Source organism: Montipora capricornis, chromosome 9 (assembly GCF_036669925.1).
Source record: "Montipora capricornis isolate CH-2021 chromosome 9, ASM3666992v2, whole genome shotgun sequence".
Lineage (NCBI taxonomy): Eukaryota > Metazoa > Cnidaria > Anthozoa > Scleractinia > Acroporidae > Montipora > Montipora capricornis.
The window spans coordinates 13,990,625-14,006,419 of NC_090891.1; the positions used below are offsets into that span (position 1 = coordinate 13,990,625).

General features: G+C 40.6%; 1 protein-coding gene across 1 annotated transcript in view; it reads left to right on the forward strand.

Annotated features, from left to right (window-relative positions):
• Window positions 1-15,031, forward strand: part of LOC138015676 (dynein axonemal heavy chain 12-like) — a 319,401-nt gene extending 304,370 nt beyond the window's left edge. Inside the window, exon 92 of the mRNA XM_068862787.1 lies at window positions 13,837-15,031. Within this exon, the coding sequence (XP_068718888.1) occupies window positions 13,837-14,027 (191 nt within the window). The 3' untranslated portion in view covers window positions 14,028-15,031. The remainder of the gene's footprint in view (window positions 1-13,836) is intronic.
• Window positions 15,032-15,795: the final 764 nt, after the last annotated feature.

A 15,795-nucleotide genomic window follows, 5' to 3' on the forward strand; every position in this document is an offset into this window, starting at 1 on the left:
GTTCAAGATCCTAAGTACAAGTTCTCACAGAGTGGCATTTATTATGCGCCTCCAAAGAGTGAATATGACCAATACGTAGACTTTAATCAAGGTAACAGACACGCAGCATCTTGCTATTTTGTTTACCTGTTTTACGTTCTCACGGGCGTAAGATATGAAAATATAGATTGAAAAAGCGAATAAATAAATCAGAACTTAAACAGCGTATACGGGATAAAATATGACCCCGCCGTTAAGTAACAGTTCAAACGTGCTTAATGGCACGGTCATGGGATCGAGTCTTGTTAGAACCTGGATTTTCAGTTTCAGTCTTCTTTGCACTGACGTCTGTAGTCGTGCCATAACTGATGATTGTTTTATCTGTTTATTACACCGTTTGGTTGGTGTTAGGAGCTGCCGCTGTCCCAGACACCCGAGGTATTTGGCATGCATGACAATGTTGACATATCTAAAGAGCTACAGGAGACGAAGCAGGTAGGCAGGCTCGTAGTTAGACGCCGTGCAAGATCACCTGGTTCCAAGGGTAACAGATGGTTCTGATAGTTAGGCTATGTCCATAACGTCAAAATCCGTATTATACCTTAAAGATTCTTTTGAAACTAGTCTTAATTATAAAACAGATTGTGGTACAATTTCTGGGATGCGATCAGGTTAGGTTTAAGCTGTTTGAGAACGTCGTTTGCCACGTTTTAGCCACTCTTCAGTCAGTTCAAGTAATTTCCATCAATTGTCCTCTTTTTACGTCAGTTCTAGGTCTCTATAGGTAACTGAAGCAGACAGTAACGGAAACATATAGAATGATTCGTTGTAAGCTCTCTATAGGGTACATTGGTTATTGCTACAATCCGGGGCAAAAGACTTTTGGACACTTTGGACGAAAAGTGGAGAATTTACTATAGATGCTTCCATCGTTATATGAGCAACGCGTGTCTTCTTTCCGCTGCCTTTTTCGCACCCCCCTTCCCCCAGACACTGCTGAAACATGCGAGCGATGGATGAACTAATCTTGATTTCGAAGACCGTGAAAAATCAACATTGTAATGGGGGGAGGGGGAAAAGCGGGAATTGTCCCATCAGTTTTGACCAGGATTGTACCTTTTGCGAAGCTTATCGTCTCTGCTTTGATAGCTATTTGACTCGGTCCTTTTGACGCAATCGCAAAGTGGCGGAGGAGGGGGTGGAAAGAAGACTGATGACACTTTGCTGGAGATAGCCAAGGACATTTTGTCAAGGTATTTTACAAATTTACGCTTTATGTTTATTATCTTTGATAAATGAATCGTTCCTTACTGGCAGTTACAAACTCAAACCAACTCAAACTGCTCTTTCAGTAAGGTGGTAATGCAAAAATGTCGGTCACATGCTCCTCTTGTTGGATCCGGAACTTTCGATAGTTAAGCAACCGCTCATGCATAGGGTTTTTATAGCACATTTATCCACCATTTCCCTAACTTTGATTTCATTTTCTCTGTACTTTTTTCATGCGTAAGTTAACATTTTTAATTTGAGATTTCGTTGTATTGTGTTGTATCATTATTTAACAATTATTCGCCGAAGGCGAGGCGAATAATTGTTTTAGTATAAAAACATAGGTGATTACTTGACAAATATGCATTTTCTTTGAAACAATTTCTTCGTCTGTCATCTTCGATAAAACGGCTTGCGACCATTTTGACAAACCATTTAGATGATTATCGTGTAACAATCTCCTTAATAGCAATCAATCAGCGCAAAGAATTTTCAATCGGTCACCTATGTAATTAAACCAATTAATAGTTTGGGGGTTAAGCACAATTTTCTCATGAAATGAGTTAGACCTTGAGGGGTTTCTCTTGGGATCCCAAACCTAGCTCTCTTGGCACAAGCGGAAGCAACTGAACACAGCCTTTTGGATTTCAACTTGCGCGTCAACTATAGAGACCCCCGGTGTCTTTGGTATGTCCGTCTTTCACATTCATGCGTGGGTTTTGCTGGGTGGGTGGATGGGTGAGATCAAATATGGACTGATAGCGGCTGCCACAGGCGCCTTTACAGTCACCCCATGAGACTTAAAGTGCACCTAACCCCAAAATATTTTTTTCGCTAAATGAATCTTTGCAACTGCTGGAAACGCATTGGCGGCCATTTTTTCATTTTTCTAACAAATCCTGGCATTTTGTAGGCTTCGAAAGTTGCGAAAATCCAAGCATCTTTTGTTCACGACCGAGAGGGGAGTGGGTCTATTCCTGTTGAATTGCATTAACTCTTTGTAAAAATGCATGCAAAGTAGATTGTGACGTCAAATCAGGAATAGACCCACTCCCCTTCTGACTCGGTCGTGAACAAAAGATGCTTGGATTTTCACAACTTTCGAAGCCTATAAAATGCCAGGATTTGTTAGAAAAATGAAAAAATGGCCGCAATGCGTTTCGAACAGGTGCAAAGATTCATTTTAGCAAAAAAAATATTTTGGGGTTAGGTGCACTTTAATAAAATATGTGCGGCATATAAATCCATGACTATTACCATTAGAAACACCTTAGTTGGAGAAATCTGACCTGGTGGTTGGTGAGCTAAGGCCTCTTGTTATGACTGATGATCGTTTTTTTCAAATAGCTCCCAAATAATTTTGACTTAGAAGTGGCCCTGCACAAATACCCTGTGAAATATGAAGAAAGTATGAACACTGTGCTGGTGCAAGAGATGGAGAGATTCAACAAGTTAGTGTTTGGACTCTTGTTTCTATCAGTTTCTGGTGCGTGGCACCTATTTTGAACTGGTTAATGTACCCATTGATTTCGTTCCCTTATTAGACTGATGTCAATAATCAGAGCAAGTCTACAAAATCTTCAGAAAGCAATCAGAGGATTGGTTGTTATGTCGTCTGACCTGGAAGCGTTAGCTGGCAATTTATTGGTGGGAAAGGTATCTAAGTCGAAGCAATGATCAACTTAACCCTAGTTTGACTCGAAGCGAGAGTAATCATCTCAGTTGAAAGCAACTTGAGCAGTTGCGAAGAAGCTTGAAAAATATCCAGCCTTAGCCTTAAATGGGACTCGAACCCATGTCAGTGCGATTGCGCTGCATTTGCTCCACCTTATGAGCTATCAAGTCATCTGGGAGCTGTACTGTTTCACTTTCGTACTGTATCGTGCACCAGGCGAATCAATGATTGAAATATACGAACTGTGGTTATAATGACTCTGATCGTGAATGATCATCACATTATGACGGTTGAGAGCAACTTAAAGTGGAAATGGAGCCAGGTTTCCATTGATTATCCGTACTTATTATAAACTCGACAGAATATCGCCTGTCTGATTGTAGTAGACTTTTGGGAACCTTCCGAACATCACTCGTTCTCATAAATCACGAAATGCACTCGTGTTCATACGATTTCCAATATTTATACCTTTCCTTATTTGGAGTGCGGAAAAAGTGAAGATGGTTAGCTTAGAAATTACCGGAAGAGGTCGTCCAATACGTTATTTTCACTCTTATTTCTCGTATCTTCTAGGTACCAGAAATGTGGATGAAGAGATCATATCCTTCTCTCAAACCTCTTGGTAGCTACATAAGTGATTTTATTGCAAGACTTAAGTTTTTGCAGGTGAGCCGTTCAGTTTAGTTCATTATTGTCCAATTTAATGACAATGCAGTGCTCTTCTTTTCTTTGTTTCGTTACTTCAATTGTACTCAAGGACGCATTTTGTAGGGTACTTGGTGCTTTTTGTAGGATACTTGGTCATTCTCATTTCTCATTAATTTTTTGCTTCCCAGGACTGGTTTGACAAAGGGAAACCAGTTGTTTTTTGGATTTCGGGATTTTTCTTCACGCAGGTATTGAATCAATTTCTTTTCCTCTCTTCAGTACAACAAACGATTGTTACTAAAATTGGAAATGGTTTGCTTGTAGGCTTTCTTAACCGGAGCAAAGCAAAATTATGCCAGGAAATACACGATACCAATCGATTTACTGGGGTTTGAGTTTGAGGTGAGATCCTCCAAATCGCAGGATTTGGTTTTTACATACTTACGGTTGCTTTAATTCTCATATTTAATGTTCAGAAAATAGTTATCTCATAATAAATTATGTTCCTGATTGGTATGCAACGGCCAATTGCAACATTTCCTTTTTGTTCTATAGGTTCGGTCTGGAGATACTGAAAACAATCCACCCGACGATGGAGTGTACGTGCACGGCTTGTTTTTGGAGGGCGCACGGTGGGACCGTAAAAGGTAGGGATCTGGCCCCAGTTGTTCAAAAGATGGATAGCGCTATCCGCCGGATAACTCGCTATCCAATGGATAGTGATTTATTCAGTGGGTAGCGTTTTGAACAACTGCAACAAGTTGCAAAAATAGTGGAGACACTTCACCTTCTTGGGGCGTTATCAATCAATGTACCTATTATCTCTCACGCTGCAGCCCCCTTCCCCCTTCCCCCCCCCCCCCCCCACCTCTTATCAGTGTTGCTAGCAAGACAAAAAATTGTTGAAAACTTAAACAGTCAACATTGAAAGGGGGAGAGGGGAGGGGAAGTGGGAAAGGTTTAAATTCCAGATACGGCGAGTATTGGAAGCTAGAAAAGGTGTTTTTTTAATGAAAGTGTCTCAACAATTTTGCAACTTGTTGTGGGTCCTGGTGATTATGTTTCACATTTAGAAACTGTAAATGGTGGTTGACGAAAGGCTGTAATTTCTCTTTTTTCAGAGGCTTGATCGGTGAATCGTTACCAAAGATCCTACATGACACTATGCCAGTAATTTGGGTCAAGCCAGGTGGGGTGTAATGCATACATCTAACTAGAAAACACCAATGGTTAGTGGGTATTGGCGAGACATTTATGTGGAGGCCTGAAGGATTTTCTTTCAGCTTTTTCAACTCGTTTTCATCACACCACAGAATAGGAGTTTTTCACGTGAAGTCATCGCCGCCATGTTGGTGGAGGAAAACAAAAGATCTCTTATTACCTTCTTTTGTTCGTCCACCAGAAGTCATACATTTCTCTTTTATTATTGGTGTCCCTAGAGGTTGGTTGAAAACGTTCTATTGTGAGCGGATCGACAACTTCCAGATGTAATTTGCCATTGTTTAGGAGCCGTCAAAAGTGTGTCTGCCAGATTTAATACTTTTCATCCTGAAACAAAGTTTTCGAGCAAAAGCGAACGAAATAAGAAACTCGATTTGTCTGGTGACAAAAATTCTCTGAACATAGATAGTTAATATGCGTCGTGACAGTTAAATAAAGGAAAAAAGGTGGTGTAATACGCAAACGTCCTTCTCGGAGAACTCAAGTACTCAAATATCTTGGCTTGGAGTGATTTTTCGACTTGTTTAAGTTTAAACGATTTTCTGACTTGCATAATTCGATCACTCAATCAAGCAATCAATCTTTATTGAAATCAATTTAAATTCACAATTTGCGTAATTAAACGTTTATACAATTCAGTTCTTGAAGAGCCAGGCAGCCAATAAGTGACGTCAGAAATTTCGCAAAAGGCCGCTCTAATTGCTTTCTATCCCACGTTCCTTTGCTCAGGCGGTCGAGGGATGTTGAATATGGGTATAGAAACAGTTTTCTCTGCACTGCGCGGTGGATGCATATGATGATTAAGTGCTTAAACTGCTACTATGATCAAAAAAATCACTTCCTTTTTTTTCTTCAGATTTTTAAAGTGTGATTGCTCAACACTTGACTGTCAAAATTTTAAGCTTTGATTTTTATCCAAAGGCTGTTGTTCACTTTAAGTGTAAGTTCTGGATTTCACGGTCCGCCATTACTCACGATCAAAACTTCAGAGCGTTGAATCCATGGAAAAGTAACGTCATTTAGTCAGTAGCTTAAGATTTCAGCGTGTAAACGCAGCTTATTATATATGCAAAACACGAGTTTGAAGAGTCTAAAAGCCCGAAACTCCCGTGCTGCATATTAATTCAGCCGCGTACATGCGCATTGCATTCTTAAACTATTGAGTCTTTGACGTCATTTTCTCCTTAAAGTTAGTAATGCCGGACCATTAAACAGGAAAATTCCAGTTAAAATAAACGGGTGTCTTTTTGAAATCAAGGCTTCAAATTTTGATCAGTTACTGTTTAGTTAACATAGTTTTGAAATCCAAAGAAAAATAAAAATTGTTTTTTGATCATAGTAGCACTTTAAGTCCGAAAGGAGCAAGTGACCCCCTAGTCTGGCACTTCCGCAGTCCAGAAATTTTGAATGCTAAGTATATGTAATCGCATGGGCCCGAGGGCAGTAAAGGATTAATTTCACTTTGCAAAGTTTTCCCAAAATTCGCGATTACATGGGGGGCATTAGACCAATTTCGATATATTAAAATTCAGTCCTAAGCAAAATACATCATCTCAAGGCTCTGGGGAATAAATATAAATAAGGATTTGTATGAGTTTATTCCCCAGAGCCTCGAGATGATGCCTTTTGTTTTGGACTGAATTTTAATATATCGAAAGTGGTCTATTTGCGATCACATAAATTATTTAAGGAAAAATTATTGAATGCGGCAACAAATGACAATCAACTTAGCACGCTATTATTTTTAGAGTTCGATTCAATAAATCGTTGCTGACAACAGAAATAGCGCATAAAATGTGTTTTATATGTAGAAAGCAGTTTAATCGGAGTAAAAATCTGGAAGAACGTTTTCTTGTACATGTAATTTTGCTTGATCAGAAAAAGGCCTCTTAATAACCAACAGTGTCCTCGCGATTGAGAAAAAAAAATTCCCTTCGTCTCAACCAAACAGCATTCAGTAATTTGTCCCGTATGTGATAAATGGTTATATTAGGGCCCTGGTAAACGGGTTCAACTCTTGCTTCAACAACCGTTCAATTTTGTTGAACAGTGATGTTGAAACCGTTTGAATGAGTTTTTAGACTTTACTTCAACAACCATTCAACATTTCTCAGTTTTGTATTCGCGAATGTTTAATGAAGTTGAAGCCGTTTGCCGCCCTCTTTCAACATTGTTGAGTATGAGCGTGCACACTAATCGGTCTCTCAATGACGCATCATGTCCGTATCCACAGTAACAACCGCGGCTGCAACTTGGGACTGAATACAAGGCCTCTCGTTAGCTGTGTAAATCAAATGTTGCATGGCGTGTTGAAACCGTTTGCCCACCCCAGCAATCAACATCGTTCAACAAAATCGAAAAGATGTTGAAGCAAATGTTGAGAACTTTAGAGCGGGCCCTTACTAGTGCTTTCCCAGTCCTGAATCCTTTGTAGGTATCTAACTAGCACTTCCGCATAAAGGGGGGTAGTTTCTAAAGAAACTGTGGTGCTGTGTCGGTGGGAAGTAGTACACAAAGATTTGGTTATATCAACGGAGTTGATAATGTAAATTGATCACAGTACTAGGAATCTGAAAGCTGACGTTTCGAGCGTTAGCCCTTCCTCAGAGCGAATCGAGGTATTATGGGTTGTGTGTAGTTGGAGTAGGAGAGCTACGCTATTGGTGGTGACATGGCAACGTGAAAAATAGGAGGACATTAGTTAAATGAAAAGCGTTCGTTAATACCGTGGGGATAAAGGGTGCCGATTTGGAAGATGAATTTTTCTTCCAGATTCTTGCGGCTTTCCGTCGTACCTTGATGTAGGGAAAGGCCGTAGATAGCCATGTGTTGTTTGGAGTGGTTAGGGAAATTAAAATGACGAGCGACTGGCTTAGATGTATCCTTGTCATTCTTCTCAACATCGCGAAGGTGTTCGCGGAGTCGGTCGCCTAGTCGTCTACCTGTCTCGCCAGTGTATAATTTATTGCATAATTTATTGCATAACGTACAGGTTATGCAATAATTGACTTTTGCGGAGGTACATGTGAAACGATCGGTGATCTTAACCGATCGCCAAGGTCCTAGTGGAGGTTGCGAGAAGATTCTACCAGTCTCGGGATCATTTTGGAGTAATTTAAAGTTATTAAGAATGATACTTTTGACTGCGTGATTATGAGGATGGAAAGTGAGGGTGAATGATATGCTGTCATTCTTATCCTTTTGTGACGTTTTTTTATTTGCCTTTAGGCCACAAGAATGGGACCTAGCTAGGCCAATCTTTTTGTAGGATATGTTGAACACCAATTTTTTAATCAGTACAACGGCCCCAAACCTGAACTCTACGGCAGCTACATTGACGACTGCATCGGCGCGATTTCATCCAGCAGAGAAGAACTCCTTCAATTTATAGCCTCCGCTAATTCCTTTCATCCGGCTCTTTAAATATACGTGGGAAATTTCGGAAACTTCATTGGCTTTCCTAGATATCAAAGTTTCTATCAGTGGCTACGGTTTGTGTACCAGTGTGCACTACAAACCTACAGATTTTCACAGTTATTTGTTGTCACATCCATTACATCCAACAAATGTCAAGAACTCCATTCCTTATTCTCAGTTTCTTAGACTTCGACGTCTATGTAATGATGACTCCGATTTTTCCAGCAAATTAGAGGCGGTGTGCCAGTTCTTCGAAAAACGTGGCTATTCTTTCTCTGTGGTCAAAGCGAGCCATCATCGCGCCCAACAATTTCATCGACAGTCAGTACTACAAACGTCACAAAAGGATAAGAATGACAGAGTTCCATTCTCCCTCACTTTCCATCCTCATAATCACGCATTCCAAAGCATACTTCTTAATTACTTTGAATTACTCCAAAATGATCCCGAGACTGTTAGAATCTTTTCGCAACCTCCACTAATTTCATTCAAACGCGACAAAAACGTAGGCAACTTTTTAGTTAGAAGCGCACTCAAAACTAACGAGCAACCCGGCACTTTCAAATGCGCGCGCTCACGATGCAAAACTTGTCTTTTCATTGTTAACACTAGCAAGATATCGGGACCTAACCGATCTGTTAAGATCACCGATCGTTTCACATGTACCTCCGCAAATGTCAATTATTGCATAACCTGTACGTTGGCGAGACAGGTAGACGACTGGGCGACCGATTCCGCGAACACCTTCGCGATGTTGAGAAGAATGACAAGGATGCATCTAAGCCAGTCGCTCGTCATTTTAATCTCCCTAACCACTCCAAACAACACATGAATATCTGCGGCCTTTCCCAACATCAAGATGCGACGGAAAGCCGCAAGAATCTGGAAGAAAAATTCATCTTCCAAATCGGCACCCTTAATCCCCATGCACGGTATTAACGAACGCTTTTCATTTAACTAATGTTTTCCTATTTTTCACGTGGCCATGCTACCACCAATAGTGTAGCTCCTACTCCACTACAAAAACTACACACAACCCATAATACCTCGATTGGCTCTGATGAAGGGCTAGCTCTCGAAACGTCAGCTTTTAGAATCCCTCTACGGTGGTCAATTTATGTGGTCAACTCCGTTGATAAAACCAATTTTTTAGCAGTTCCGCAGTCTTGGAGAATTAAACAGTAAACAAATGCTCTGAGGATCTTTGAATATTATGTGAGTTTGTAACTAGTACTCTCGCAGTCGACGAACATTGAGTAATGACGATGGCTACGTCTTACTGAACGACAAATTAGGAAAGGGAAGTGGCTCTGTGCTTGGCCTTTTTGGTGTTGCTAAATTCCTTTTCCGTCTTCTTGTGAACAACGACGGGAAATTTGAAGTTCTGTGGAGGACGTGGGCTCTTGACGCAGAATTTTCAGTTATGTCCCAGCAAGTTTTACTCTTGGTATATATTGCCAGATTAGTTAAGTTCTAGACAATTTCGATTCGCAACCATACGATCTTGTATTTTGGAGTAACGTCCTGCAGTCGTCGTCTTTGGCCGGTAGAACGGAGCAACTTCAGAATACCCGGCCACGATTGCGTGACATTGAACGCTTGCTCCTGCAGTCCCGAAGTCGATGAAAGTTTGGCCTGGTAATCTATGGCTCCCGCACTCCCACAGTGGGAAAAGGATGAATATGAAATGGAGATAAAACTACTGCTCCCGCAGTGGAAAAAGGATGAATATGAAATGGGAATAAAACTACTGCTCCCGCAGTCCCGCACTCCCCCAGTGGAAAAAGCAAGTATATGAAATGGGGGTAAAACTACTGCTCCCGCAGTCCCGCACTCCCCCAGTGGAAAAAGCAAGTATATGAAATGGGAATAAAACTACTGCTCCCGCAGTCCCGCACTCCCCCAGTGGAAAAAGCAAGTATATGAAATGGGGGTAAAACTACTGCTCCCGCAGTCCCGCACTCCCCCAGTGGAAAAAGCAAGTATATGAAATGGGAATAAAACTACTGCTCCCGCAGTCCCGCACTCCCCCACTCCCCCAGTGGAAAAAGCAAGTATATGAAATGGGGGTAAAACTACTGCTCCCGCAGTCCCGCACTCCCGCAGTGGAAAAAGGATGAATATGAAATGGGGGTAAAACTGCTGCTCCCGCACTCTCATAAAAAGTGTGATTAAGCTAACCGCAAATTGACAGCTAAAAATTTTGAAAGAGTGCTTCGACCTAATCACTGAAACAAGCGCTTAGGCTTAATCAGTAAACGAGTGCTATATACTTCAGACGATCTCATAAAAAGTGTGGTTAACCAAATCGCAAATTGAAAGCTAAAATGTTAATTAAAGGAGTGCTTCGACCTAATCACTGCAACAAGCGCTTAGGCTTAATCAGTAAACGAGTGCTATATTCTTCAGACGATCTCATAAAAAGTGTAGTTAACCAAACCGCAAATTGAAAGCTAAACTGTTAATTAAAAGAGTGCTTCGATCAAATCACTAAAACAAGCGCTTAGGCTTAATCAGTAAACGAGTGCTATATTCTTCAGCCGATCTCATAAAGAGTGTGGTTAACCAAATCGCAAATTGAAAGGTACAATGTTAAAAGAGTACTTTGACCTAATCACTGAAACAAGCGCTTAGGCTTAATCAGCAAACGAGTGCTATAATCTTCAGACGATCTCATAAAAAGTGTAGTTAACCAAACCGCAAATTGAAAGCTAATATTTTAAACGAGTGCTTCGACTTAATCACTGAAACAAGCGCTTAGGCTTAATCAGTAAACGAGTGCTATATTCTTCAGACGATCTCATAAAACGTCTTCTTAGGAGCATGCATTTAATGTCAGACGATCTCATAAAAAGTGTAGTTAACCAAACCGTAAATTGAAAGCTAAAACTGATTTTACATCCTTTTTCCACTGCGGGAGTGCGGGACTGCGGGAGAAGTAGTTTTATCCCCATTTCATATTCATCCTTTTTCCACTGCGGGACTGCGGGAGCAGTAGTTTTATCCCCATTTCATATTCATCCTTTTTCCACTGCGGGACTGCGGGAGCAGTAGTTTTATCCCCATTTCTTATTCATCTTTTTTCCACTGCGGGACTGCGGGAGCCACAGATTACCAGCTCAAACTTTCATCGACTTCGGGACTGCGGGAGCATGCATTTAATGTCACGCAATCGTGGCCGGGTATTCTGAAGTTTAGCCCATATGGGAAATATGAACAGTCAAGAAGACAAGGCAACGTTTTCAAATTTTTGTCACCCTTGAAACCCAGGCGCAACACTTGTTTAACCAGCAGACTTGCAATGCTGTTTCCAGAATCTTCCCTTTACTCTTTAAATGTCGCTTGCTTTTGTCCCATGAAAATCATTCATACGCGAATTTTAGTCACCTGTTACGCAGATCTCCAAAAACCGCAGATAAGTCTGCATTTTCCCTTTGCATGTTGTTTCTTTCGCTTATGTTTGCGTTGTAGTGGAGATGCATCCGTGGTGCACATGCTTTAAAACGCAAGTTCAGTTCTATTTTGTAGGATTGCGTGATGCGCTTGTCGTCCGCATTCGCTTGGGTACGACGTGGTTGAAGATGAAGATCATTCTATAATAATTGCGTGAATGAATCTTTTTTTTGTTTGTTTGTTTCCCTTCGACGATATCTTTTTAATCAGGAGAACTCTCATATCCCTCCTTAAAGTCATCGTCTACACAGACAGTTTTCCCATTTAAAATCAGTGTGTCTCTTAGCCAATCCAAAATTTTGCGTTAATGCACTTGCTATCCGAATTTTAGGCTGCCTAAGATAAACAGCTGAAACGGGAACAGCGTATCTTTTCCTTTTGTTTATATACAAGCTGAAAGTATAATGAGAAAATCCATTTTCATATCCTTTGACAGAATATTCCAGTATTACATCTTCTCAAGTAAATTGCATCTTGAATTTGATTTGTTTAGGGTTGAGATTTTTAGTATCGCTGTGAATCAGCAACAGAAATCCTGGAAAAGGAGTCCCTTTCTTACTGGTTTTGTTTTGACATTGAGGCACACGACCAGAGTGATCCAGGGTCTTTCTTGCCTCGTTTCTTCTAGGGTGAGGAGACGAAAGACACCTTAAGAAAATATTGCATTATTCGCCGAAGGCGAGGTGAATATTGGTGAATAAAACCGAGCCCAAGTCGAGGTTTTTATTCACCGAACCGAAGGTGAATAACAGGGGAGATATCGTTGACGTCACCTATTGTCATTGAAGTACCAACCATGCAGAGCCTCATTGCCCTGTGTTGGGCACATTTAACAATTATTCTTTGAAATCAAAGTGAATAGTGCCAGAATATTGCGGCGAATTAAATATTCTGCCACTATTCACTGCGACTGACAAGAACAATTATTTTAGTATAATATATACACACAAAGTGATCTCAACATCATATGCAGAGGTGCAAAGCATGCAATGCGCGAAAGTGTTTACAGAAGCTTCAAACATGGCAAATCTAAATAACTTTCGTTAAAATCCTCGTCATAAACTAGCAAAATGGTCATTTAACACTGTTCAAATCAGCAATGTAAATCGAAAGTTTGCTTGTTAAAACATTTTTACCATTCGATCAAATTAGAAGTTCATTTGAAATGGAAATTGAAAGTGCAGTTTTGAAGGATCCACATGAAAAGGTCTTAAATGACGGCTCGCTCTAATTGAGGTGAGCGTTGCTTTGTTGTAAAGCTAATTAATATACACCTTATTCCAAAATGGCCGCCATTTAGATATTCTTTTGTTTTCATTCGATTTAGACCTTGATGCCTCGTTCAAGGCAAAATAAACTTTCTTAAACATTGTTTTAATTCTTCGATTTCAGAAACAAATTCATTTTGCTGGGCAAACCACCCTACAAAATAGACTTAGTCCGAGTGAAAGTGAAGATTGTTTAATTTTTAGCAAGAATTATCTGGGAAAACGAAGTCAAACAGTGGTTGGCAAAAGTATGAAGTCGTCTATTACCTTTGAAAACTTTCAGGCAAAATTTTGTGGCCCTCTTTGTATTCTGTAGCATAGTATGATCTTGTATACTCGATATTTCCGATTCAGAAATGCTGGCGAAACGCGAGTTTACGCCAGCCATTTTGTTTTCTTTGGATAACGCATTAGGGAGTGAATAATGTTCAATTACTCTGTGATAGCGAACCAATCAGATTGCTTGAAACACGAAGATGACTGAGCGAGTATATACTAAAGGTGATTATTTGAAAAAAGATGCTTTTTCTTTCAAACAATTAATTTCTTCGTCTGTCACCTAGACAAAACGGCTTGCGGCCATTTTGAAAAAAAAGCGCTAAAGTGATTATCGTGTAAAAATTACCAAGTGCAACCAATCAGCGCAGAGAATTTTCAATAAACGCCTTTGTAATTATACTAACGTGTATTAATCTTCGCTTCTGCACGTAACTGTCACAAGTTGGAATCATCAATCTCTTTTTGGCTTACAACAGTGGCTTACATCGTTACAAATTGAAAATAAACTCAGAAGGGTCGATCGTCTAAAGCGATCGCATTTTGAATATTTCGTTCGATTTGTGTATTTAGTAAGATTTATTTCGTTGTCCATTAGCGGGCCACTGAGATTTTTTTTTCCTTTTACAGGCAAAATTTTGGAGTTTAAAAATAATCAAGAGTACAAGTGTCCGGTTTACAAGACCAGTGAGCGCCGAGGAACTCTATCCACTACTGGTCATTCAACCAACTATGTGATGCCAGTAATGTTACCCACTGACAAACCACAGAACCACTGGATTAAGAGAGGAGTAGCATTGCTCTGCCAGCTCGACGACTGATACTTTTGTATACCGCCTTTTTCGTTTTAGCTTTGTACGTCCTTATTTACATATTAACCCAGTCTTTGAATACTTATTTAGCTGAGTCGTTTCGAAATGATCCCATGACCAGCCATAGCGAGTGAGTGAAATGTCATCACTGACACTGTATGCTGCAAATATTTTATTTTATTTTCATTGTTTCACTGAGGAACTCCCTCCGTAATAAAATGACAAAAGCCTTTTTAAAGCATAGATAAAAATGTCTCCTAGGCTTGCAGGTATTTTCCTAGACTCTTTTTCTGAGCAAACCACTCGATTCAAAAACACTTCGGTGCCCAAAGCTCTTCTTTACATGGAGTGGACATCATTCCCGGGGAATCATGAAAAAAATCCCCCATGGTATACCTCGTTTCTTTTTCCGTGGAAAGCACAGGCACCCACGGTAAAAAACCGGTCGCTCATCATTTTCTTTGTAGTCTCATATGGCAATTAGCCACGTTCTTGTGCTTCTCATTGAAGTCAAGCCCTGTTGGCTGGAGTTGCTTGGATGGGTGACCTCAGATAAGAACCCGTGTTGTTGACTTTTTGTTTTGTTGGTTTTTTTATTTCCCTTGTTTTTTTTCCTTGGTTGTCGAAAATTGCAATATTACTTAAAGAAAATTCCCCTATCCCGCGGAAAGCGACATGAAAAGCTTTCTGCCCCACCTGTCCGGCTGTTTGAACTCGGCCCTCTCGCATCAAGAGAGATGTTACTGCCCCTTCAAGTCGGTTATTGTTACGAAACGTGTTTTTGCATTGCATTTATAACATTTTGCGCGATTTCAAAGATGGTACCCACCTTTTTGGAGTGCAGACTTGACGCCAAGAAACGAAACTTTGCGTTTTTAGCTCTTTCATGAAGTGGACCACAGGTAGCCCAAGCTCGGTATACGATTTATAGAATTTGTATTGGGAAAATTGACTTTGAGCTTATAAATGCTACAATAGCCTGTAAATGTAGAAATAAACTTCGCTCACTTCTACGTACAGTTGTCCTCGTCTTTTCTGTGCAATCGAAGGGCAAACTGTGTCCGTTTTAGCCGGGTTTGTGACTTTCGAGTTTTTACGATGTCGTTCGTTCTCATCTCCCCTCTTGAAGAGAAGAAAGGCTGGTGACTCCCGGCGACCTCGTCCCACAAATTGCTCTTGCATCACAAAGCAACGGTCCGAATCGCCGTAAAAACACCACAGCCTTAAGGCCAGATAAACTTTCTATCACATCAACTCCACTCTGGGACCACACAACGATTTTTGGCGGATAAATTCCAAATAATGTTCGGCTTTACAATCTTCCCATGCGTTCAGCAAGATGTGTGGCTACGGCCGTTATAGCTTGATGGCGATCGTATTACATTCTGCTCTCTCATTGGACAATTTGAAACGCTTGGCCAATGAGAGTGCAGAATGTAATACAGTCGCCATCAATCTATAACAGCCGTAGCCACACATCTAGCTGAATGCATGGGAAGATTATAGAAAGCCGAACATTATTTGGAATTTATCCGCCAAAAATCGCTGTGTGGTCCCAATGTGGAGTTGATGTGATACGAAATTTATCTGGCCCTAAGTCTGTGGTGTTTTTATGGCGATTCGGACCGTTGCTTTGTGATGTGAGGGCAATTCTTGGGACGAGATCGCCTTTCTTCTCTTTATGAGGGGAAATGACCACTAACGACATCGTAAAAATTCGAAAGCCACAAACTCGGCTAAAACGGACACAGTTTGCCCTCCGATTGCACAGAAAAGA